At 35.9% G+C, this 24,299-nt stretch overlaps 1 protein-coding gene across 2 annotated transcripts in view; it reads right to left on the bottom strand.

Annotated features, from left to right (window-relative positions):
• Nucleotides 1-2,425: 2,425 nt before the first annotated feature.
• Nucleotides 2,426-24,299, bottom strand: part of FAM91A1 (family with sequence similarity 91 member A1) — a gene marked incomplete at both ends in the record, with an annotated part of 38,710 nt that continues 16,836 nt past the window's right edge. For both annotated transcript variants that reach the window (XM_079722445.1, XM_079722446.1), the window contains 14 exons: nt 2,426-2,611; nt 4,619-4,688; nt 5,858-5,981; nt 6,517-6,621; nt 8,633-8,782; nt 10,751-10,823; nt 14,689-14,802; nt 14,942-15,076; nt 16,412-16,560; nt 20,104-20,236; nt 22,071-22,157; nt 22,517-22,626; nt 23,478-23,593; nt 24,020-24,132. In XM_079722445.1, coding sequence (XP_079578571.1) covers nt 2,426-2,611; nt 4,619-4,688; nt 5,858-5,981; nt 6,517-6,621; nt 8,633-8,782; nt 10,751-10,823; nt 14,689-14,802; nt 14,942-15,076; nt 16,412-16,560; nt 20,104-20,236; nt 22,071-22,157; nt 22,517-22,626; nt 23,478-23,593; nt 24,020-24,132 — 1,665 coding nt within the window. The remainder of the gene's footprint in view (nt 2,612-4,618; nt 4,689-5,857; nt 5,982-6,516; nt 6,622-8,632; nt 8,783-10,750; nt 10,824-14,688; nt 14,803-14,941; nt 15,077-16,411; nt 16,561-20,103; nt 20,237-22,070; nt 22,158-22,516; nt 22,627-23,477; nt 23,594-24,019; nt 24,133-24,299) is intronic.

Here is a 24,299-nt window from a genome sequence, read left to right as displayed (position 1 = left end):
TTTTTTAACAACACAAAGTTACATTTCTTTAGACCTATGTGATAGGTGAAATTGTACCATACTGAACTCTATGTCCTTTTTTATATTTCTTTTTTTCTCTTGGTTTCTGAAGTTTGCCAATGGTTTAAGCTACTTTAAGGGCAGAAAAGAGGGGAGGCAGCACAAAGCCAAATGAAATTACTTTAAACATTTGCAGAAAAACTGGATAAAAATTCTTTCACAAATTTTCTTTGGCAAATAATAAATTCTGTATTTATTACCTTTTTGTTGAATAGGATCAACACATAAGATTTAAGAGATGCATCTTTACATGAGTTAATGTATGAATGAAACAAAGCCAAATTCACAAAGTAAAGCATAAAAGTGGCTTTCACATTTTGCTAATAACAGCTTTAAAAATGCAGATTCTCCATCCTTAAAGGTATGAGAGGTCTTCAGCTGGGAATCAGAATCTTTCCTCATTCACATGAGAAACCGGAGTTGACTACATGTTTTTTCAGTACTTTCCCTAAAATTCATGATCATTTATTAGGTTCTATTTCCTCCTCTGTTACCTCTCAAAGGAAATATAGCAGCAAATCACTCCCATATTTTAAGTTTTAAATTCACCAACAACTGGGTTCACTACCAACAACTACAAACATTCAATGCTTTATTAGTGTACATGTCATTACCGTAGGCTAAGCTTGTTAATAACAGAAATAAATAAAATAACTACAGTTAATCTGAACAAAGCAAATGAAAATGAGATTAAAGAGCCCTGATCAAATGAAATACTTACAACTTTCAGTTTAAAAACTGTAAAAGTTACATACATACCTAACAGCACTAGGAATGTACAATATCAATTACTGGAAAAATAAATGAGTGATTCACAGTTATAAGAAATTATTTTAATATTAGTATTTTTCCTTTTATACACAAACATTTATAACATACACTTGGATTCTACCTCATATTAAGACAAAGTAGAATACTAAACATTACTGCATTTACCCAAACACAGCACTGACTGTGCCACAGGTAACCTGCTCCAAAATATTCAATAGGGAGGCGACAGTACTGAATGCATGGTTAACAGTTTGAAGAAAGACACATACTTCCAGAAGTATGTTAAATAAACAAATGTCAGTTCTATAAATAACAAAAATTATCAGCAAAAATGTTTAGGTTTAACCTTCCCAAATTTTCTAATGCTTTAAATATTTTAGATATATGTTGTTTGATCAGTTAGTTTGGTTAGTTTTAAACTAGCAAACCATTATCCTATGAGAAGAGCTAAACTAAACTATATAACACTGCACAAACTTCCCAAGGAAGGTAACTTGAAAAATCTAAAAAGTGATTCCAATTATTCTATTCAACATTTGAGATACTAAAAGAATCAATGACTCAAGAAACATTTTGAAATTACTCAATTTTTCTTTATCATTTCCTCTAAAACTAGTCACATAAACTTAAGATCCAGATTCCTCACAGTAGGTTTGTCACTAAAGTGTTCTGATCAGAAGACATAGCCTTAATGCCTCTTATATGTAATTCTAAGCTGAAATCAAAATCCTTGGTTTGAAAACATCAAATCCAATTCCATAACATTCATGGGTAGAGCTACTAAACAAAAAATAAATCAGGGAGAAAATGTGCAGCAGCCACAGCTACAAGAGTGGAAAATAAATTCTATTTTTCCATAAAGACTCTATGAAAATATAAAGCCCAAAATGAGCGACAACTGAAGTCCACATATAAATGTTGTTTAAAAATAGAATGTTTTCCAAAGCTTCTTATGAGATGTCAATGTATAGTCATAGTCTGAGTTAAGACCTTCTAAATCAAGGTTAAGCCATACATAACTATGCTGATTTACATACCTTCAACAATGTTCAACCGATATACATAATTTACAAACATCCACAGCAATTCTTAATGCCCCATCAGATCATCTCTCAATAATGGATGTGTATCGTTTTATAGTTTTGCTACTTTAAATACCAAGAAGCCTTTTCAGAGGAAGAGTTCTACCTCTTCCCACGATTCCCTAAAGAGTAGGTAACAAAATATAAAATTAAACAAGATTTATGTTTGATAAACTAACATATAAAATTACCACTGCAATATTCATAGTGACTGCTTATAAACATAACAGTCATCATAAAGCCTATAAAGTATATCCTCAGTTTTATAAAAGAAACGCAGATTGTCTCAAGGTAAAAAATACAGTGCAGACTGCTAAAAAGCTCTTCGTTGCATTAGGAGGTGCAATAATGAGGAAAACTTCAGAAAACATGAACATGTTCCCCAAACTTTAACATCAGTTAAGCATGAACTGCACTTCAGCAGCAGGATGCTTTTTAGTGGCTGGCAATATAAAGCTAATGTTAAGAAAGAAAAATGGCAGAAAGTGTGAGCAACAAATGATGTAACCGAATTATTGCAAATGGAGATTAGCAATAAGAAGTGAGGAAGGTGAACGTCCACTCCACTCTGTTAAGACGCCATCTTTAAATATTAAGTTCTTTGCAGGAAGTGGGACTCCCATGTCAGCACAGGATGACTGTGAAAGCAAACTTGGAAAACTGGCCTCAGTGTGAATATCCAGTGTTGAAGCACCTTCCTAAAAGATCAAGAGACAAGAGAAAAAAAATTCTATTCAACACTTTACCAAACTACTTAATGTAGATAATGAGAAATAGAGACCTTGATTACCTAAGAAATGTTTATGGAATGGCAAAGCACTATAGGAGATGCAAAGTTGTACCTCACAAACCCAAGATAATCAATGATAGGTATTAACGTGCAGAAATGACTAATACACTCAGATGATGACAAGTGCTTTGAAATAAACAGAAATAACACGCTATGAGAATATGGAATGAGAAAAAGTTAATACTTAGACAAAAACCCTCACACAACACTAAGCAACAGAACAATCCATCCACTCCCAGGGCTCTCAGATTCACACATTCAGCAGACTTCTCCCCAGAACTCCAGGCTCAAACCTCCACCTATCCAACATCTGTTCTTGGATGTTTCACCATAAGTTCCACACTTAGCATGTCCATAAGCAAACTCTCAAATTTTCCCCCACTAGTTCCTCCCCAGCCGTCCCTGCTCAAACTAGTCAAGAAATATGAAAATCATTCTTTATCCTTCCCTTCCTCATCACAGCCTCAATCCTTCCTCACATTTAATCACCAAGTTCCATCAGTCTCCCTCCAACGTGTATCCCAAATGAGTTTACTTGACTCACTCACCATAGCCACCACCGTAGTCTAGGCCAGTGGTCTCCAAAGTGGGGTACTCACACCAAAGCGGGGTGCAGTACCATGAAAATTTTTAAAATCCTGTATCTACTTATTGCATCTGATAAAATTCCTGGTTTTGTGTATCTTTTACAATATACATAATTTATTATATTATTACATGTTTAACAGTATATACATGTAATAAACAAACCTTTATTTTGGATACATGCAAATTTTTTTTAAACGAAAAACCAACATCTCTTACTTGGGCTATTAAAGCAGTCTCCGAACTTATCTTGTTTCTGTGCTTGTCTGTTTTTAATCTATTCTCTAAACAGTAACTAATCTTTTAAGAGTCAATTAAAAATAATGTCATTCTCTGTTAAAGGTCTTTAATAGTTTCTCTTTGCACTCAGCGTAAAATACATATTCTTTAACACACTCTAGAAGGCTCTCCGTTCTTCTTCAACCTCACCTCTTCCCATCATCCCTCTTTCACGAGGCTTCTGCCACACTGGCCTTCTTGTTTCCTTGCAGGCCGAGTGCCTTCCTGACACAGGACTTTTGCACCTACTAACCTCGGCCTGGAATACTCTTTCCCATCCTTTAGGTTTCAGCTTATGCATCATCTCTACCTATTTAAATTAGGTCTACCTTTGGATTCCATCAGATTTGAAGGAGCTTGGCTCCTTCAAAGCACTTACTGAAATCTGTAATTACTTCACTTTACTCGACTATGGTCTCATACAACACTTAAGCTCCATTAGTGTCTTAGACATCACTGTTTCCCCAGCACCTGGTAAAGGGTCTGGCATAGAGTCGACTCAGTCATTTATTGAAAGAATGAATGAAACCAAACTCCAAAATACTGATTTCATGATGTTAGAACAGATATACCAAACAAAAATATTCCATTCTAAAAGTTTATCTACAAATCAAGTCTAGAGTATCCTTTTTCTTTCCTTGGGGGGAAGATAAAAGGTCTAGAGCACTGGCATTCACTACTGTAACAGACAACCCCCTCTCAGCAATGGAGAATCACTGCAGTTAGTAATGGAAGTGTACTGACCCAAGAACCAGCACCTAGCACGGTGCATGGCCCATGGCAGATGCTTAACACATTTCCGTTTAATGAAGCACCAGCACGGAACAAACAGTCCAAGCTTCCTAAACACCTGACCAGTGAAATCATGTATAAGTCAGTTAACTTCCTGAATTTCAGCATCTTTATTTATAAATTAAAATGCATAAATAAGCATGAAATAATGCTTATTTCATGTCTTACTGCTGTGGAGACTCAGAACAAACATGGAAGTGTTTTGCATTCTATAAAAGCTCTATGCAAATACCATTTGGATTTTTTTGATTTTTGTTACCTGGAATAAGTGAACAAAGTTAAGGACTTGTAGAGACAGTTTTCTACTGGAATGTAAAAGGCTCTGAAGGCTGAAAAAAAGGGGAAAAGTTTAAAACAAGTAAGACAAGAACTAATATCTCACAAGAGTTTAATTTTAACGATTTAAACGCATTTATATATGTATATACATCTTGGTTAATTACACACAAAGTTTTAAAAAACAATTTCAATGGTTCTCGTCAATGAAATTTCTGCTTATTTTAATAATCCAGAGTAACAACAGTGCATAAAAAGACCATTTCGAAATAAAACATCATGTATAACCAAAATTGGAAAATTATTGTTAAAAGTTTAAACTACTACCAAATATAAATGTTAAATACAAGAAAACTTCTAAAATAAAAATTTAGGTACATATTTTTCAAATATGTAAATTGGTAACAATTATAGTGTCAATCATTAAAACTATATAGTATTTCTTTTTTTATTCATGTATGTTATTTTCAGGATAGTTATTAAAATTATTTGTCAGTTAAGTACTTTTAATTTTCTGATATAAGCTACATTGAGCCAATTAAATTATTTATTATCCAACTTTGTTTTCCTAAATAAAGTTGTCAAGATCTATGGATATCATCTCTCCAAGCCATCCACCATGACAATCAGATTCAATGATATTCTTTTCGGCTAAACTAGACAGTCTCAGAACCTTTACAACGCTGACTCTCAGCAGCCATTCCCAATGGATCAGAGTTGGCATATGAGATAAAACCTACATGTCATTTCTGATAAGTAATATGTACTCATTTTAGAAAATGTGGAAACTGAAGAAAATTTAGAAAGTCACCCATAATTCCACTATAGGAGATAATCACTATTAACATAACTTGAGTGTGTGTATGTTAAGAAAGAGAGAATTTCTATTGATATTTACATATTAAAAAAAACTAGGTTCATACAGTCATATAAGCATGCCCATTTTAACCGTACTCTCACCAAATCTGGGTAACTAAGTAAATATAATTAACCAAAACATGTGTCCAAAAGACTTGCATGTGCCTAATTTCTGAGGTACTGAACTTTAATTTTAAAATACATAGCAAACCCTTAAACTAGCCATTTTTATTCAATCAACAAATAAACACAAGGCAAGTACTATGATCATGTGTGAAATAAGACAAAGTACGATATAGCAACTAATACTGAGAGCTTAAGAAGTCTCATAGATGAAAAGAGGACAACAAACATAAACCCTCACCTCTCCTTTCTGCAAAGGCCATGTGTAGCAATTTTTCTGCATACTTTCTGGTTTAATTCAGAACTAAACAGTGGAATTCCAAAGCACAGCTCGAGAGGAACCCAATCTGCTTCTGTTGTGGCAACTACAAAAGGATACATAAAGTTATTAATCATATATATATTTATATATATTATGACCGACCAGGGTTTCTTAACTGAGCTCCAGAGATTTTCATAGATTCTTCCCACCCCCCACTGACATCCACCAAAGGGCTTAGCAGGGGAGAAGACTCAGAGAGGGGATCAGTGAATCTCTGAAACAGGAAAGAATGTTTTTTGAGTATGTACATGCTTCTGGGAAGAAGGCACACAGCTTTCAACAGATGCTCAAAGTGGTCTTTTACCAAAAAAAAAAAAAAAAAAAAAAAGTAGTGCAGGACAACTACAAAATGCGAGAATCAACATAGGAAAAATAAAACACTTTTATTCTCAGGTCATAGTTTTATAATATTTTAACTAACTTTAATTATTATTCTAAATATATAAAATTCTTTCCTAGAAAATGCTTATGAAAAAGTCCATTATAATAAGAGCAGACAAACGATATCCAAATGAGTTAACAAAAGAGTCAAACCTCAGAAATTATTCCAAGATTGCAAATAATTTTTAAAGCCTTACCAGAGTTTTGCTTTGTGGCTGAATCTATAGTTGCCTCCTCAATGACCATTTCAAATGACTCTGTACTCCCATTTACATCTGAGCCAGAAGCCAAATCAGGTTCTCCTTATAATTAAAGGGCATACACAATATTAGGATTCTAGTAGTCGGCACAGGTTGTCAATAAGTCAGTCCTAACATAAAAGAAGACTTCAGGCAACAGAAATGACAACGGAAAACAATGAACAGTCTTTAGCCTAAAGCAGTAGTTCTTAAAAGGGGGACAGTTTTGTCCCCCAAGAAACATCTGGCAACGTTTGAAGACATGGTTTGGTTGCCATGAATGGGGACAGGGATGCTACTGATGTCTAGGGATCCTAAACATCCAACAGTGCACAGGACAGCCCCCCACAACAAGGAATTATCCAGTTCCAAACATAAATAGTACTGAGCTTGTAAAGCCCTGACCTAAAAAAAAAGGATTAAAAAGGCAGAACACAAGTTTAGACCTTTTAGAGAATTACTAAAGTCATTTGTATCCCCATAGAAACATGCAGTCTGATTACATTATTTCTTCTCAAAATATTTTTTTTGACTCCCTGTATCTTTCAGCATGAAAGATCCTCCAAGATCTTCTAGATCTCACTTATTACTTCTCTACTCTCATCTACTACTGCCCAACAAACTCTTTCTTTTGGCCAAGATGAGCTACTCTATTGCCTGATTCCCTCTGCCTAAAGGTTGCTACCCTCTAAATAAACAACAATCATCTGTGTGTAGCAAACTCCTCACTTTTCAAAATTTAGTTCAAACTTTACCTTCTCTAAGGGGCCTCTCTGACAGCTCAACTGGGCTGGGATATGCCTTCTCTGTTCTACTTTAGCACTTCAAGAAGCGTCAGACCCCTATATCTCAGTCTTTTAACACTACACAGTAGGCTGATTCACTTGCTTGTCTCTCCTTCCAGGGCTTTATTCCCTAGGACTTAGTAACAGAAATATCTCCAACACCTAAGGAGGTATTTCGTAAATGTTTATAGAATGAATGAAATAAAACATGACAGCTACAGTAGACATTCATTGAAATGACTGCCTAACCCACAGGCCTCTTCTCTAAAAATGCTCCTGTGATACCTGGCACTCAACTGTTGAAAGTTACCCAACTCCTCTGGCCAAAGGTAAATGGACCAGGAGTGGATACTAATTCAATCCACTGGATGGCTAACAATCAATCATATTTTCTCAGGATTTCAAACTAAGAGGTTCAGCGAATATAGTCAATCAATGATAGAGACTTGAATTAAAAGGTTCCCTAGAGTCATGGACCAGAGGTGACATCATGGCAACCAAAGCCACATACAAGCCCAAATTATGCCAGAACAGAAACAATCAGTAACTCTGAGAAGGTGATTTGAAAATGAATTTTTAAATTAGAAAGAAAAAGGTATCTAAGGAAAATTAGCTGTTGTCAATATGCAGGACAGGCTGGAGACAGAAAGAAGAGAATGAGGCCAGGAAGGCTAAGCAGGAAATGGTCACAATAAAACATGTATAAAGTATCAAAACTCAGACTAGAATGGCAGTTACAGATAATTAAAGAGAGAGGGAAAGAAATGGATATAAGAGACATTTCTGAAGACTAATTCACAGAACTTGGAAATTAACTAGGTTGAGTGGGAAAGGAGAAGGACAAGATAAAGATATGATTTTTAAGGCCTGCAAAACAAGACAATGGAGCCTTGATAGAAATAGGAAAGCTGAAAGGGAAAAACTACTCATTCTAGTTTGAAAACAATTTTACAAAGAGACTAAAGTTTTGAAACCATCACCCCATAAAGGAACTTAATTTAAAGCCTATAAACATAAATACGACAGTAAAGGGCTAAATCCCAATAACCATTCTGTATTCCAACCCCAGGTCATCACTTCTTTACTTATGCTCTTAGTATTTTCTCCATTTGAACAACTGATATTTGTCCCAATGATGTCACAGAATATTTTCTCATCTTTCAGTGGAAAAACATTAAGTATTAAATAAGTCAACATCCCCACAAAGGTACCCATGCTTTTTAAATATTGAGCTTGTGATAAACTCAGTACCAATTATCTTAATTCAAAGAACCCAGCTATTGGCTAACCTCTCTCATCAGAAGCATCACTGAGTTTTCTGTTTGCAAGTTGGCTAGAAGCATTCAACATGGTGACATATCCACAAAAATGCTGCAGGTCCACTTTGTTCCTTAACATCTGCAATGCTTTATGAACACCCATATTGACACGCGTAAACTCTAAAAACAAAGAGTTGACATCACGTTATAAGTAAATAGTTTTACAACAAAACACCAAAAACTTAAATATACTTTCCTTTTATTAAACGATTCTTAGAACTACTTTTATATTTTATCAAGATTGATGCCAATGAAGAAATATCTGTGGATGCAAAAGGATGCTGTACACATAAAACATATTTACAGACTTCAGAAGGCAACTGATGTTGCAAAACAACTGACCTGCTAAGTAATCAGATAGGGCCAGTCAGTGGCAAATTCTCTAGGCTTCTCTTTGTAGTTCTATTCTGCCTCAAATACTTACTTAGTGGGTTTCTACCAGGAAATGTATTAAATACACATCATATATTTTTTTTTAATTTAAGAAAAGTAAAAAGTATTCTTATTGAAACTAAAGCTAACAAAGTACTTGAAATTATATCCCTAATAAATTACTTAAATATCAGCTCATTCTCACAAATATGTGAACTTACAAAAGAGAAAGATACTCTATAACCAAATATGACTATTCCTCTTTTTTAGAATTCGCACAGTAATCTCCAAAGGCAAGAGATTTCTTAATCAGTTCTTGAGATTTTGTGATTTTTAAGATCCTGCTGTCTTCTGGTGAACAATAAATTTTTCCATAGAATTTATAAAGTATCAGAGAATTAACTAGCAAAGTTTAGTTGCAGAGAAATACTTATTTCTGAATAGGGGCTATTTTTTGGAAGAGAAAACTCTCTTCTCCAAATTTTGTACACATTTATTCACAACAGCCAAAAGAGAGCACTTAATTTCAAATGTGAGGCTTTTGCAGCCTAGCCATGTGGAAAAGAAAAAATACTTATAAAAATCTTCTTCCTTTTCCCTGCTTTGGGCGAGGAGGGGCAATGGTGACTAACATTTTAGAAGAAAAGTTCTTATATGAGTTAAGTTAAATTACTTGAACGATTCACTGCTCTCTAAAATTCCAAGCAATATTCTAAGAACAAGAAAAATAGATTAGAGAATGAAAGTTTTGCATGGAGCAGGAAACACAAGTGCTATATAAATATACATACGTTTTAATCAGAGAGTACTTTTCTTTTGAATATACATACTTTCTTAATATTCAACAGAGGAAAGGTATTTTCATATTAAACAAAAAGAAGAATGATTTTGCGTTTATAGAAATTCTCCGAGCATCTTTCATCAAATGTATTGTAGCTCACAATTCTAAAAAGAGATAACATTAAACAGGCTTTTCACCCTTGATTCGAACCCGCTAAATTTAGCTTAGACTTTGCTATACACTCAAGTCCTCTCTAATAGGAAAAATAAAATGTAAAAAAAAATTTAATTAATTAATTAAAAAGTAAATTAGTGCTTTCTCATTTTCTCTACATAATGACTCTAGATTCGGGGCTTCTAATACTATAGCACAAACTTAAATCAAAACACACTGACCATTAATAAAAGTTTAAAAAAAAAATTTGTTTCTGTAAAAAAAAAATGCTGAAACAGGAAATACATGCAAGTTCTCTGTAAACTGTAAGTTAGTATACAAATGTCCATAAAAGCCCCTGAAAAAAAACAGTATGTAACACTGGGGGGAAAAAATTAACTTTCTAAGCATTAAATCTTCCCTATGACTTGTCTTCTCCCCCAACCTCCAAATAAATAAACAATAAAAGGAAACTAAAAGGCCAAACATACAGAAAACCTAGTCTTCCATCTACGTAGCTACCTACTTAGTCTCTTCATCTCCAAGACAGACTAGTATTCCTTCTAGGCCTAGGTCCTAAATGAGTTTTATTCTATTAGTTCTTTGTAGGAACAGGCACATGACAGAAAACTACCTTTTGCCAATACTCTTTAAAAGCAGAATAGTTTTAAGACCCTAGAACTTCAAAATTTTAAGAATTTACTTCCTGTTATGTTTCCACCAAATTGTGGACAAGATTAATCATAAAGAAGTCAAATGGATACAACTCAAAATTCAGGTACCTCCTCGTAGTTCTGTCTCATCAAATGGGAAAGGTATGTGGACAGTTTCTCCTATCCCATGCAAACCATGTCCCTAAACACGAAAAAACACAAGTTGAAAGGTATACGCGAAACCTGTATTTCCAATAGTAGATACTCAAACGATAAACAAGACCGTGCCTCGTGATGGTGTATTCCACATTAATACTCCATCAAAATGCTCTCAACAATTTTCTATTTTTCTCCAGCAAGTAAAGACAATCTTAAGTCTTTATTAACCTATTAAGGCAATGCGTCTCAAATTGAGTGTATGGGCAAATGAAAAAACAGGTAAATCTGGGGTCAGCCAAGTGAAGCCTTAATAAGATCAAGTGCACTCAAACAAGGGTTAGCTGCAGTGCTGAGAGAGAAAAGTGGTGGAGGATCCCCATGATCACCTGGCATGCCATGGACTAGGAATGTAAATCTCAAAAACCTGCACTGAATGACACATATTGAAAATTACTTGCTGCAACATCATAATTATACACGACTGGAAACCAAAATGCCTGTCAGTAGGGGACTGATTAAATAAATTAATGTATGTATTTTCAATGCAGCTGCAAAAAAGAGCAAGCTCTCTACAAAGTGAAATGGAAAGTTCCAACTGCTAAGTGGAAAAAGCATGGGGCATCTCAGTGTGTAACCGCTTGCACATGCATAAAGAAATTCTAGAAGGGTACAGCAAAAACTAATGTGGTTGTCTGATTTGGAGGAGAGTTAGGGAGCGGGCACTGGGTGGAGTGTTAGAAGGGCAGTGATACTCTTCTCTGTGCATCTTTTAATAGTGTTTTATTTTTGAATCATGTGAATTTACTATCAAAAGTTAGACTGAAAAAAATCTACGAGTCTAACCACGCCAGGCCCACATTACAAATAATAATCTACTTTCATCCACCACACTCAATTAATGTTGTTCATTTAAATTTTGTTAGTCTTTTGTATTTAATTCCTAAATTCACTTTGGCTTTGCAGTTGTGTAAGAATGATAAGCATAAGGAATTTAATTTTAGGTTTACATGTATTTCGAATCGTTATAATAGAAAATTTAACACTGGGGATCTATACATTTTTTCCCTTTAAAAGAGACCCATACATTATTCAAATTCAAGATACAGTGACATAAAAGAAAAGAAATAATTTCAGGGAAAAAAATCACATTCATTTATTTGGTTCATATAACAACTTGAATGTATTTCTGACATCTTGCTTCTATTCCACTGATACATTTATGATTTCAACCCTAAACAAGATGGCTATTATAAAAGCATGGTTTTAATCAAAATCTTAATTTTGTTGTGTTTTAAGTTCCAACAAGGTGAATTTTTCCATAAAATTTAATAAAAGAGGCATTCTTTTTTAGCAAAAGCAGAACTCCTTAACGACACTTTTAGACTCCTTACTCTCCTCCTGCCACCACAGCAAACATTTTTTGAGATCTTCCGACGCGCTAAACAAAGGTCTAAAGCATTTTTACGTAGATCATCCATTTCAGTCATTTTTCAACAACCGTATAAAGATAAGAACTGTTATCATCTCCAATTTGCAGGTGAAGTCACTGAAGTTCAAGGAGGTTATTTAACTTGCCCAACATGGCCAATAAGTGGTGGAATCAAGATGTGAATTCAGGCACACTGACCCTTCAGTCCATGTCTAACCCACTCTACTGTGTATCTCCCCCCACCCCTACTTCACGTCTGCCCTGGCTGGCTAATGCATCGTCTCACGGTTTCTACTACCATCCACGTGCTGATGCGGACACTCAAGTCAATCTCTCCTGTTCAACCTCTCATCTGAATTTCAGAATAATTTCAATTACCTCCTAAACATCTCCAGCACCCAAATGTCCCACAGGCCCAAAACACACCACCTCATCTGCCCCCATAAACCGGCTCTGTGCGATATCATCATTCTTCCACTTTCAGAAGCCAAGAACCTCAGGAATCATTCTTCCTCTTCCCACAGCCAGCTCAGACATCTGATCAATTCTATTTATTTTATATTTGTAATAATTCTTCCTTTTCATTCTTATTACCACTTCCGTGACCTAGGCTGTCCTCACCTCTTATCTGGTCTCCAACACTGAATCCTAATCCTGTCTTCTCCCACCCAGCCATTCTCAACAGTCTTCAGGCTGATCTTCCAAATCAAAACTGACCATGTTAATCCCCTGTTCAGCAAGCACCCTTTACTGGCTGCCATCAATCCAAAGGGGAAAGTCTAAGCACTACAGTGGGACAGTTAAGGTCCACTGCCCTCCAGGGCCTGCCTACTTCTCCAGACTCATCTCTGACCACCATCCCATCACACTTCAGCTCACCCCTCAAAACTATGTAACAGCTTACAGGCCCTGGCACATGCTCCCACTTCGTATTCCTATTCATTTATTCAACAAACACTCACTGAGCAACTTCTACGAGTCAGGCACTATTTTGGGGCACCAGGGAAATAGTTATGAAGAAAAAGAAATAAAATCTCTACCCAGAGATTTATTCATGCTGACCCTGCTGCCTGGCCTCGCTCTCCTCTAAATCAGCCTTTTCTATTTAGCCTGGGTCTCATTTTCTCTAAGGAGCTTTCCCTAAGCCTTTGTCCTTGTCCCAAGGCTAGAAGGATACTTCTCTTTAATGCTTGCACTGTATAACTCTCTTCAGCACTCAGCAAAAAAATGGAAGTGACTGCTTATGCAACTTTTCCCACCAGACTTTAAGTTTCTTGAAGACAGGGACCACATCTTATTTGTATACGCACATTAATTAGTACAGAATATGGCAAGTACAATTGTTAGTTCAATGAATTAATGAAATCTTTACAAAGAGCCTATTACATACCAGAAAGTGTGCTACACACTTCATACACACCTTCTCATTTCATTCTCTCAACAATCCTAAGGCTAAAAATGCTTACCTTGGCATTAGCTGTCACTATTATTTTTTGTTGTTACACAGTAGATATTTCTATCTCCATTTTGCAGATGGGAAACTAAGTATAAGAGGAGTATCTCTAAAATGTTACACACCACTTCACACCTGCTGGGGTGGCTATAATTAAAAAATCAGATAATACCAAGTGCTGGAGGGACTGTAAAATGGTGCAGTTCCTTAAATAGTTAAACAGAGTTACTATATGACTCAGCATTTCCACTCCTACGGATATACTCAAAAGTAATGACATGTCCACACAAAAACCTGTACATAAATCTTTATAACAGTGATTATCATTATTCATAATAGCCAAAAGGTAGAAGCAATCCAAATGTCCATCAACTGATGAACGGATAAACAAAATGCGTTTCGTCGTACAAGGGGATATTATTTGGCCATAAAAAGGAATGTAGTACTCATGCTACATGATGAACCTTGACAACAGGAAGAGGCCAGTCACAAAAGACTACATATTATATGATTCCATGTATCTGAAATGCCCCAAGCAGGCACTCTAGGGAGACAGCAAGTACATTAGTCTTGCTGGGGCCGGGGGGGTGGGGGGTGGGGTGAAAGTGGAATAGGGGAGTGAGAACTAAAGGTCCAGGAATATGTTGTAAAATTGAGTGTGGTGCTGACTGCAGACATCTGTGAATACACTAAAACCACTGAATCACAGAATTCAATTGGGGAATATGGTATGTGAACTGCATCTCTATTTTAAGGCTACTATTAAAAAAAAATAGGGCCACACAGGTAGCAAAAGATGAGGCTGAAACTCAAAGTTGGGTCTAACTTCAAAGCCTTTGCTATTTCCACCACTCCCAAGCTGCTAGACAAAGGCCAGGACTAAAATGCAGATCTCTGTTTCCTTACATTTCAGTTTTACAAATGTCAAATTACTGATGTCTGATTGCGACTCAGCAGAAAGCTAGACAAATTATGATCTTTAAAATAAAAATCCAAAACTGACTGTTTCAAATAAGGTAACTGTACCTGAATCAAAACCGCTGAATGTGTCAGGGCATCGTTCAACATTGTGAGCACATTTGATGTAGGAACAACCCCAGGATCATGACCCCAAGAAGTTATTAGTAATCGATCATAACCCTATGGGAAAGAAATGAATAAAACACAGCATGGCATTTAGAAACAAACCAAAAAAAATTAAGAAAGTTATCTACAATACTGCTTACCGGTTTCTATCCTCCTTAAAAATGATTTTTTTAAAAAACCTCATTCAACATACCTGGAATATATCTGGCAGTTTTCGAAGTCTTGTACCTTTGGACAGCAAAAGAGATGGTGGTCCTTGCCTGGTGATATGGTAAATGTACAGTTTAAACCAGACAGAACTGACTTCTGGGATAGCTGGTCCAATATGCTAAAATCATAAAACAGGTAAGATAAAGTTGTAAATACTTATCCAAAGAAGCCAAATTTCACAAATGACCAAGTATATTCTTAAAGCTAACGCCTCATGTAAGTGTTAATTGCTATCATCCTTATGAAGATAAATTTTAAAGGATCCATTCAAGCAGTTTCAAACTTACACTGGAATTGAGAAAGCAGGTCTTATCACTGCAATTAAGAGAATGGACTCTGGAGTAGATGGCCTAAGTCTGAATCTTGGCTTCATCCCCTCAGCCCTCTCACCTAAGGTTACTTAAGCGCTCTTGTGCCTCATTCTGCTCATCTGTAACATGGCAACAAAATACTTATCTCTTAAGGACATTGTTAAAGGTTTAAAATAGTACCTGGCAGCACATAACAAGCTCTATGTCAAAGTGTTGGTTATTCCAATCATTCATAATTTTTCTCAAAAGGGACTATCTATCCTTCCATCCATCTTACCATTCATCCATTCATTCAGTTCGTGGATTCCTACTATGACCAGAGGCTGTGTTAAAGAAGAGAAGGAAGTGTGTGTGTGTGTGTGCACACGCGCATGTGTGTGTGTGTGTGTGTGTGTGTTTGGGGGGGGCTGCAAATCTACAGTCACTCCTGCTGAACAGAGGACAAAACTGGGGTAAGGGGGGAGTGGGCGCGCTGAGGCAGCTAGATCAGCACAGGCAACAAAATCATCCTGGTACAAGAATCCCTTCCTTTCTTCTGCACCATTAAACCTAGCACATCTAGGAAACCAGGAAGGACGTAGCACTGAAGACCAGAGCACAAACCTCACTCTTTGAAAATGGTACATGTCACAATGGCCTTGCTACGTATACAAACAAACGCAACTGATTGATTTTTAAAAAGTAAAAGACCAAAGTCATTTTCAGGATTTTAAAGATAACTAGAGTTCTAGCTTTCAAGCATAATCTTTTCTTTTCAGCTTATTTAGCATCACAGCCCCACTTCCAAAATATTTCATTTTTCCTAATTAAATTTATCTTATCCCTCAAGGTAATCCAGGTTTCCTTCTCAGAGCAGCCAAAAACATTTTTTTTTAAATCCTGCATTCAAGAAGAAAATTTTAACTGAATGTGTCACTAGTCACTAGATAATACATATATAAAATGTACCAATTATACCTCACAAACTGAACATAACATCTTACAACAGCAAAAAATACAAAGCTGCTTTCTGAGTTGATGATTTTAATATCTGGTTATCTACAAATTGAGAATTAATACAGTAAGACTGATAAACCTCTCCTTCAAGTGGCCATGAGGAAGGATGAAATGGCAGCAGAGTGAGCTTCCCAGTGAGTCTTTACCTGAGGGGTGCAGCTGCTGACAGGCCGGATTTCATTGGTGAGAGGAGCCATGGAAACAAGCAGTGTGTAATTTTTGTTTAGAACTCTGCTGCAAGTTGCAGGGTCCAACCCAAGAAGGCTTTCACAGCGCAAGAGATCCAGAGGAAAACCTGAATTATGATCAACCACATACATAGAATGAAAGACTGACAATGTGAAAAAAAAGAGTCTAAGATGAAACACTGATAACTGCCTTGAGATTTAAATTTTTTTAATAAGGTAGAATATCTTTATTAAAAAGCACTTTAGGGCTTCCCTGGTTGAGAGTCTGCCTGCCGATGCAGGGGACACGGGTTTGTGCCCCGGTCTGGGAAGATCCCACATGCCGCGGAGCGGCTGGGCCCGTGAGCTATGGCCACTGAGCCTGCGCGTCCGGAGCCTGTGCTCCGCAACGGGAGAGGCCACAGCAGTGAGAGGCCCGCGTACCGCAAAAAAAAAAAAAAAAAAAAAAAAAAAAAAAAAAAAAAGGCACTTTATTTCCTAGGAGACCAATAAGACTCTTTAAGACTTAAAGCTGAAAGTCTTTATTCTCTGGTCCAGAAAGATAACTGTCCACTGGTGTTTCTTCAGGCTAACCTTATACTTTAAATATATGTTTGCTTTATCTTACTTCCTCTCCATCATGGCAGTGGCATCTTATGAAAGTCTAACTGCCATGGGAAAGCTGTATCCTTCCCTCCCCCAATTTTCAATCTCTATAAAAACTTTGCAGCCAAGTTTTGAATTGACCAGAAGAGCAAGAATTCCTCATTTAGAAACATGTGCCTAAACTGTAGTCCATAAAGCAGGAACTCACTTAGCATGCAACTGATTTTAAGTGTTCCCATTCTTAATCCTTCTGGAAAATACCAGTCCTACTGCTCTCTAAAAAGATAAAGGGAATTTGGAGGGTCTGTCTGTGTCTGGCCTCTCACAGATAAACAAGGGGAGTGCCTGTGATCTTAACTAAGTTATATGAGAAAGGGTGGGTCCTTGCAGTAAGCCCTTTCCTGAAACACAAAAGGGTGAGAAGCTTCAGGTAAAACTCAACATTGTCAATGCCAAGTATAGAAAATATTTAATGAATACTAGGATATGGAAGGAAGTCTAAAGAGTTGATGGTGGTTAAAACAAAGTTTTTACAACTGTGATTGCTTTTCTACAAATGAGGTTTAATTTCTAAACATTTCATAGTACTAGACTGCCAAATTACAAACAGTGGCTTTAAGGTCTCACTTGTACTGATCCTAGGGAAAAGATATTTTTAAAGACAAAGATACATGGAAAAAAAATTATGCTTATAAAATGAAGAAAAGTTAGACCACACATTGTTTCTGTTTTTTAAGCAGTGTCTCATGCTGTCTAAAACCAAAAGATTACTAAGAAACTAGTCTTTTTCACACGTATCAGAGGTTTGCTTCTATGACAGTATCAGAAGGCTTTTTGCTTTACAGTGAATACCAAGTACTACATGATACACTCAAACTACAAATTACTAGTGACATAAAAAAAAAATTCTTGCTACTCAAAAACAAGATGCTTAAACACCAATACTATAGAATTTCTTGTTTAAAAAGGAGTAAGATTAAGTTATCACTCCTGGCACCTACAGAAAGTACCTTTCTCAACATGGAGAGTATTAAGCCCTAATGCCCTAAAAAGTTATTCTTTATCTGGAATGAATGACCTTCTTTTCTATGAACCTAGAATGGTACTAGTTATACACCATTATAAGAAAAATTGAGAAACAGTCACTTAAATCATCTTCTGTGTTCTGTGGTTCTAATGAGGAGCCCAGTTAAGAAAGGCTGGTTGAGAGAATGAAACTTCATAAACAATTGCCCATTTGGTCTCATGGGGAGGGAGGAGTTAATCACATTTTAACTTTGGAGCCACATCAATTATTCTAAGCTCCAGAAATAGTCAACTATTAAATATACCTTAAAGGTTAGAATTATATTTTACTTTCACACAGAATAGGTTTAGGTTTACCATTTAACTTAGTTGATGATACACAGACTATTCATGGTGAAAAACAAAGTTTAGCCCAACCTATTAAACAATGAATTGTTGATGAGTAAATCAATAAAAACCTCAGTGCTCAAGAGAAGACGTTGTAAGGAACAGAGCAAAGGAAAAAAATTCAAGAGACATGGATTCAAGTCCCAGCTCTTCCATTTACTAATTATATGGCTTTTAATGACTAAATGGGCAGGAGATTTAACCAAGATAAGCTTCAATTTCTTTACCTATAAATTGAGTTACCCCTGGCTGGTCACTAGCACTAATATTCTTGGACTCTATGATGGGCCATAAAAGATGGCTATAACAGAATAGTTCCAATATTCTAACCCATTATCTCGATAAGTCACTAAAAAGTCCCAGAAATTCCAGGATTTGTACATCCAGAGACATATTTAAGACTGTGCCACTCACTGTTAGGTCACATGATCTAATATTTGGTAACCAAAAAATGGTTACTATCAACAAATGCTTATCAGTAAGTGCTTTAGACTCTTGGTGTTTGGTGATTTAATATTCTCAGTTTCAACTGTTCATGAATAACCTCAGAAAGAGCTCCAGCATGGAAGCATTTGTAAAACTGCTAAAGCACAACTCTGAACCAAACACCCCAAGGCTGAAGAAGTGAGTCACTAGGTACTAAGTGTGTCTAGCCTCACTCAGCTAAACTACCCAGCATCTTTGTCCTCTCCTCTGCAACAACTCTTGTGAAGTGACAAGTGATTCTGCCCTAAATTTTTTTAGTTGAGCTGAAAAGAAAGCCAGATACTGATGAAAGCAGTACAACGAAAGTGGATATGACTAAGAAAATGATGGTTCTTGGCCAGAAAATAGAACTTTTAGGTAAATGAAAGAATGAGTGAAATTAAATGTGATACTGGTGCTAAGAATTCAGTGTCCCAAAATGCAACTCCTGTGAATGTCCAAAGACTTCACAGTGTAATTACATTCACAGTGTAATGCTCTTACACTGGTGCCCAAGCTGTTGCATCTTTTTAAAAACACACATTCCTGGGTGCCATTCCACATTTTAGGAGCTAATACCATCAGTTCAACTGAAGTTCGGGAACCCCTTTCTATCACGAAGCTGAGAGAGCACACTAGGGCAAGAGCCACATTAGAGTTCATCAATAGATTAAAACTGCTTCCATTTCTTTCTTTAACTCTTTGAAATGAGGTTATCTGTTCCCTTTTTTATTCTTTAAAGTAAAATACTTTAGTAAATATTATAGCAGCATTTGAATAGGAAGACCCTGTTTATTATCTTTATATAACGAATCTTTCATTCTTGATATTTCATGCTTCCTAAATAAATTTCGGCATTTGTCCATCTCTCAAAACAGATGCCTATTCTATATCCCATCCAGCTACTTAAACAAATTAACACTCCAACTCTTTTTGTAGGTAACTAAACAAATTTAGATACTACAAAAGTCAGTGGCACATAAAAGAGGAGAAACAGTAAAATAAGATAAGGAACAGCTGACGAGTAAAGAAATTCACAGAACAAGCCAACAGTTATAAATTCAACGTGCTATCTACACAAAATGTTTTAAATAAGTGATGATTAAATAAGTGAGCATGACCTGTTTAATTTCTTAGAAAGAAGTTCCACAGGATCATGTCTTCAAAATCAAGTATTTTTATCATACCATAATTGGGTTGGTCTGGCTGTGCAGTTTGTGCAACTAGATCTTTATTATGACGCAGAAACAATATTGTGTTTCTCAGAGTGAGTGCATGATCAAAGTATCTCTGTGCTTCTCCTTCACCAGTGCTCTGAACCTAAACCAAGAGAAAACAAATTTTGCAACAAAAACCACTCTCATGCCATTCATTCTAGTATATAACCATACAGTAGAGATATTAAGATATTTAAAATCAGTAATCAAAAATTTGCCCAGGCGATTTTGAAACAAACATTAACCCCAATCGTGGTTGGGCTTCCATGTGACTATACCTTTGAAGATGACAGAAATTACCCCAGCAAGTAAAACCAACAACTTCAGCAACCACGTAATGCTAAATTGTACCATTATACGTTGTATGTTCCATACATGACTCAAATAAGGTGCTTTAAAAACTCTAAGATCTATATATTCTGTTTCATCCAGAAAAGTACTCCAATCCATGGTCACCAATTATGCCACTATCTTATCACCCTGTTCACAACTCTGCAAGGAACAATGGAGTACGTGATTCAACACAGCTGTTCAACATTGCTGAACATACAGCTTAAAATCACTCAACAAGGATTCACTGAGTCCCTATTATGTGCTATGACCTCTCCAGGATGTAAGGAGAGAGTGGTGGACAAAACTCCTGCCTTCACTGGGTTTACATGTATGCTCTTCTGACACTGAGTCAGTCACTTGTTTAATACGTAAAAATATACACATTCCAGAAACAACACAGAAAACAGAAGGAAAGGTCTACAGGGGGAAATAACTAAATTAGATTTGCATGAAATTAATAAGATCAACTGATTAATCAAGGTGAAGCTTAAAAAATAGCTAAGAAACTATTTTTAAAAACAAAACTTCAGACTAAAGGGCTTTCCCAAGAATGACTATGTGGTAAAAAAGAATACAGATATATAAAGTGTAAAAGGGATCTTCCAATTTGCTATACTTGATAAAACACTAGTTGAGGTGAGAAAAATAAAAATCAGGAAAACATGTTAAAATGTGCTAAATATAAAAAATGTACTGGCAAAAGATGATACACAATAAGAAATACGGTTAAACAAGATATTAAAAGTATTGAGGAAATAATAAAAATACAAAGATAAAAGTTAAAGAGACAAATTAATAACAAGGATTATCTCAGGCACTAAAAAAGTAAAAATCCTATGGAGAAGGGGGAGTGGAAAAAAATGTTATGGTAAGTCTTTTTTTTTTTCTGAGATGTAAAGGAAGTACAAAATCATAAAAAATTCTCTAAACATACATGAGTTCATCACTAAAGCACAAAAGTTACCAAAATTATTAGTCAAAGAATAGATCAGGCACACAAACTGTTTGCATAAAGAAGTGCAGAGGACAGAACAGAATATCCAGGGAATGAAAAACACCAAAAGGGCAATCACGATTCACAGCTAAGGAAAACTAGGCTGTACTCATGAGGAAAAGGATGGTTAAGAACAAAAAGGGCTGAAGTCTTCAAGATGCTAAAAGGGGTAGTGAGAGTGGACACAAATACGATACGCAGGGACACTGTTCCAGATTGAAGTGGAACAAAAACTTCAAATAAAATTGCTTAAGAGTAGATCTTAGAGTCATATTGAAAAAAAAAGTTAAAGGCTACTTTAGAAAAGGGCAATTTAAAAAATTAAGATTAACTTAGACATAGACTTAAGATTTCTGTACCCCATTTCTTCATTATATCAAATTATGCTAACAGCTTAGATGAGGTAGACAAATCACTGTTTTTAAATCACAAAATTCATTCATCCGCTCAATATGTTTAAGCCTAAATGACTGCCACGGTATTAAAGTGTGAATGAGGTGGGAGTGAACAAGAATATACGAAAAATCTACATAATCAATAACTGGTGTTTTATCAAGCAAGAAAAGATTCCAAATGCCCTGACATCCCATAATAAGCTTTCTAGATTTACCTTTTCTAGTTCTATAAGAAAGCTGTCCAGAGACTCATCTGAGAGTTTGCCAACTTCGAACATTGTGACTGCATGGCTTTTCAAGTTCTGCAATAAAGAAACAAAAACAAAACTAAAATGTACCTTACAAAAACAAAACTAAAATGTACCTTATTTGAGCCTATTATTAACAAGTTGTAGTTTTCCCTTTGAATGCTAAGCATCTTAGATTTATATTACGCTTTCCAATACATTTAAACTTAAGGGTGGGTGAGGAGCTGATTTTTCTAATTACAAAAGTAGCCCTCACTAAAAAGTTCCGACGTTCCTCTAAGGAATATAAGACAAAGGCAGTTGCATTTTCCAGAAAAAATCTAGTACTTAAAAAAAGATATAAAAGCACTGAATTATTTTATATCTAATCTTTATTTTAAACATGTTCGTATTTAAACAAGAATCTGACTTACTGGTGAAAGGTTTCCCATCATTAAAAAGGCAGTAAGAGTTGAGTCAAACAGGAATGCAATACGCTTTGTATATCCTGTAGACAAACTCAAACTGCTTATACTGGCTGTGTCTGTTGGGGGAAAAAAAAATCATAGTTTAAAAATCAAGTAAATAAAACTGTTCTTTGCTTATCATTTGGAATGAGAAAGTATTTCATTTCAGCTTTATTTAATAATCGGAAAGTACATAATATAGGTAACACTGTAGTCATAAGAGGTCCCAATCCTACCTATCTCCAACATAGAGATAAAAAAAGTTAAAGTTCAAAAAAAAATTTTTTTTTAAAGGCACTCACTTTTGTAGTAATTTTTTTGAAAACCAATAATAAACCAAGACTTGATCACTGTCAGATCAATAAGACTACCTAGCCTAACCTCTACAGACAAGTCACCTGGCTCAGGTAACAGAGCTACTTAGGGTAGGAGCAGAAGCCCATGTTGTGTGCCCCCTCCCCTCCCAACACAAAACCACGTGCAGCCCGCTCGTCCACTATGCTTTGCCTCCCTCTGTGCTTAGCCCAAGCAATGGCCTTCCTGCACTCGCCAGCTGGCATGCTCTTATTCATTCTCAACCCAAAAGTCATCTTCTCCATGAAGGCTCCTAAACCTCTCTAGGCAGAAAGAGGGCTCTTCCTCTTTGCGCTCCACAAGCACCATAATGCTTCTCACACTGTGGTGGTTTTTATGGTTATACTCTCCAGACTTAGTTTTTGGAAGGAAACTACCATATTCTTGTCAATTTTATACCCCTAAGATCTACCACAAGGCCCAACATATGGGTAAGTACTCAAAGACTACTTCTGAATGACTGAAATCCAGAACAAACTACAAAATAACTGTAAGCCTAGAGAGTTTGCTTTATGAGTGTATGTGCAGACACATGGCTTATCTACAGACAGACTCAAACTGAGTTACTGCTAACCTGGATCTTCTTGACTATTTGTATCAGTGTCAGTAGCTGATGAAGCTTCTTGTACAGGACTCCTACTTTCCCCGCCATCCCATGATAGGAGCATCTTTTGTGGATCTAAAGTACTCCTATTAACGAAGAATACATTCACTTTTAAAAAATCATATAAATGATCATATATAAAAACAGCTACTGAAGTCAGTACTTAAATTATGAACATCCACCTAAATCCACTCTTACATTCAAGCCCCAAATTGAGACACAGTCCCAAAATACTCTGCACACACAGAAAAGGTTCTTAACTAAACCCACGGATAGGCTTCAGGAAATTTGAGAACGTTTAAAAATTATATGTAAAATATTGTATGAGCTTTTCTCTGGGGAAAGCATTTTAGTTTTCATCAGATTCTAAAAACGATTACCACACACACAAGATTAACAACCACTAATATACATATGGTTCACCTCAGTTGACAGGTTGAATAAGTAAAATTTTTGTATGTAAAACAATGCTTTTTTCAAAAAGAAACTCTCCTACTAAATAAATGAGTTACTTTAATTTGTTTACGGATGGAACATTCTTCCACGATGAATGAAGTTGATCCAAATTTATTACTTGTCCCTTCTTATGGGCAAACCCCAATCGGCAGTACATTGACACAGCATTCTGAAAGGAATATAAAGGAAATGAACATCTGAAATAAACTAGACTTCAGAATGTATGTAGAGAAAAAATTGTTATCGACTATGCTTACAGTGAGCCTCAAACATTTTCATCCCACAACTAGAAGAAAAAATTTTCAGTAGGCCTAGTCTTCCCCTAAGGTCTTCACA

Source organism: Hyperoodon ampullatus (assembly GCF_949752795.1).
Source record: "Hyperoodon ampullatus genome assembly, chromosome: 17".
In the NCBI taxonomy this organism is placed as follows: domain Eukaryota; kingdom Metazoa; phylum Chordata; class Mammalia; order Artiodactyla; family Ziphiidae; genus Hyperoodon; species Hyperoodon ampullatus.
Note: the sequence above shows the minus strand (reverse complement) of the source record. Positions and strands in the feature narration are given on the sequence as shown.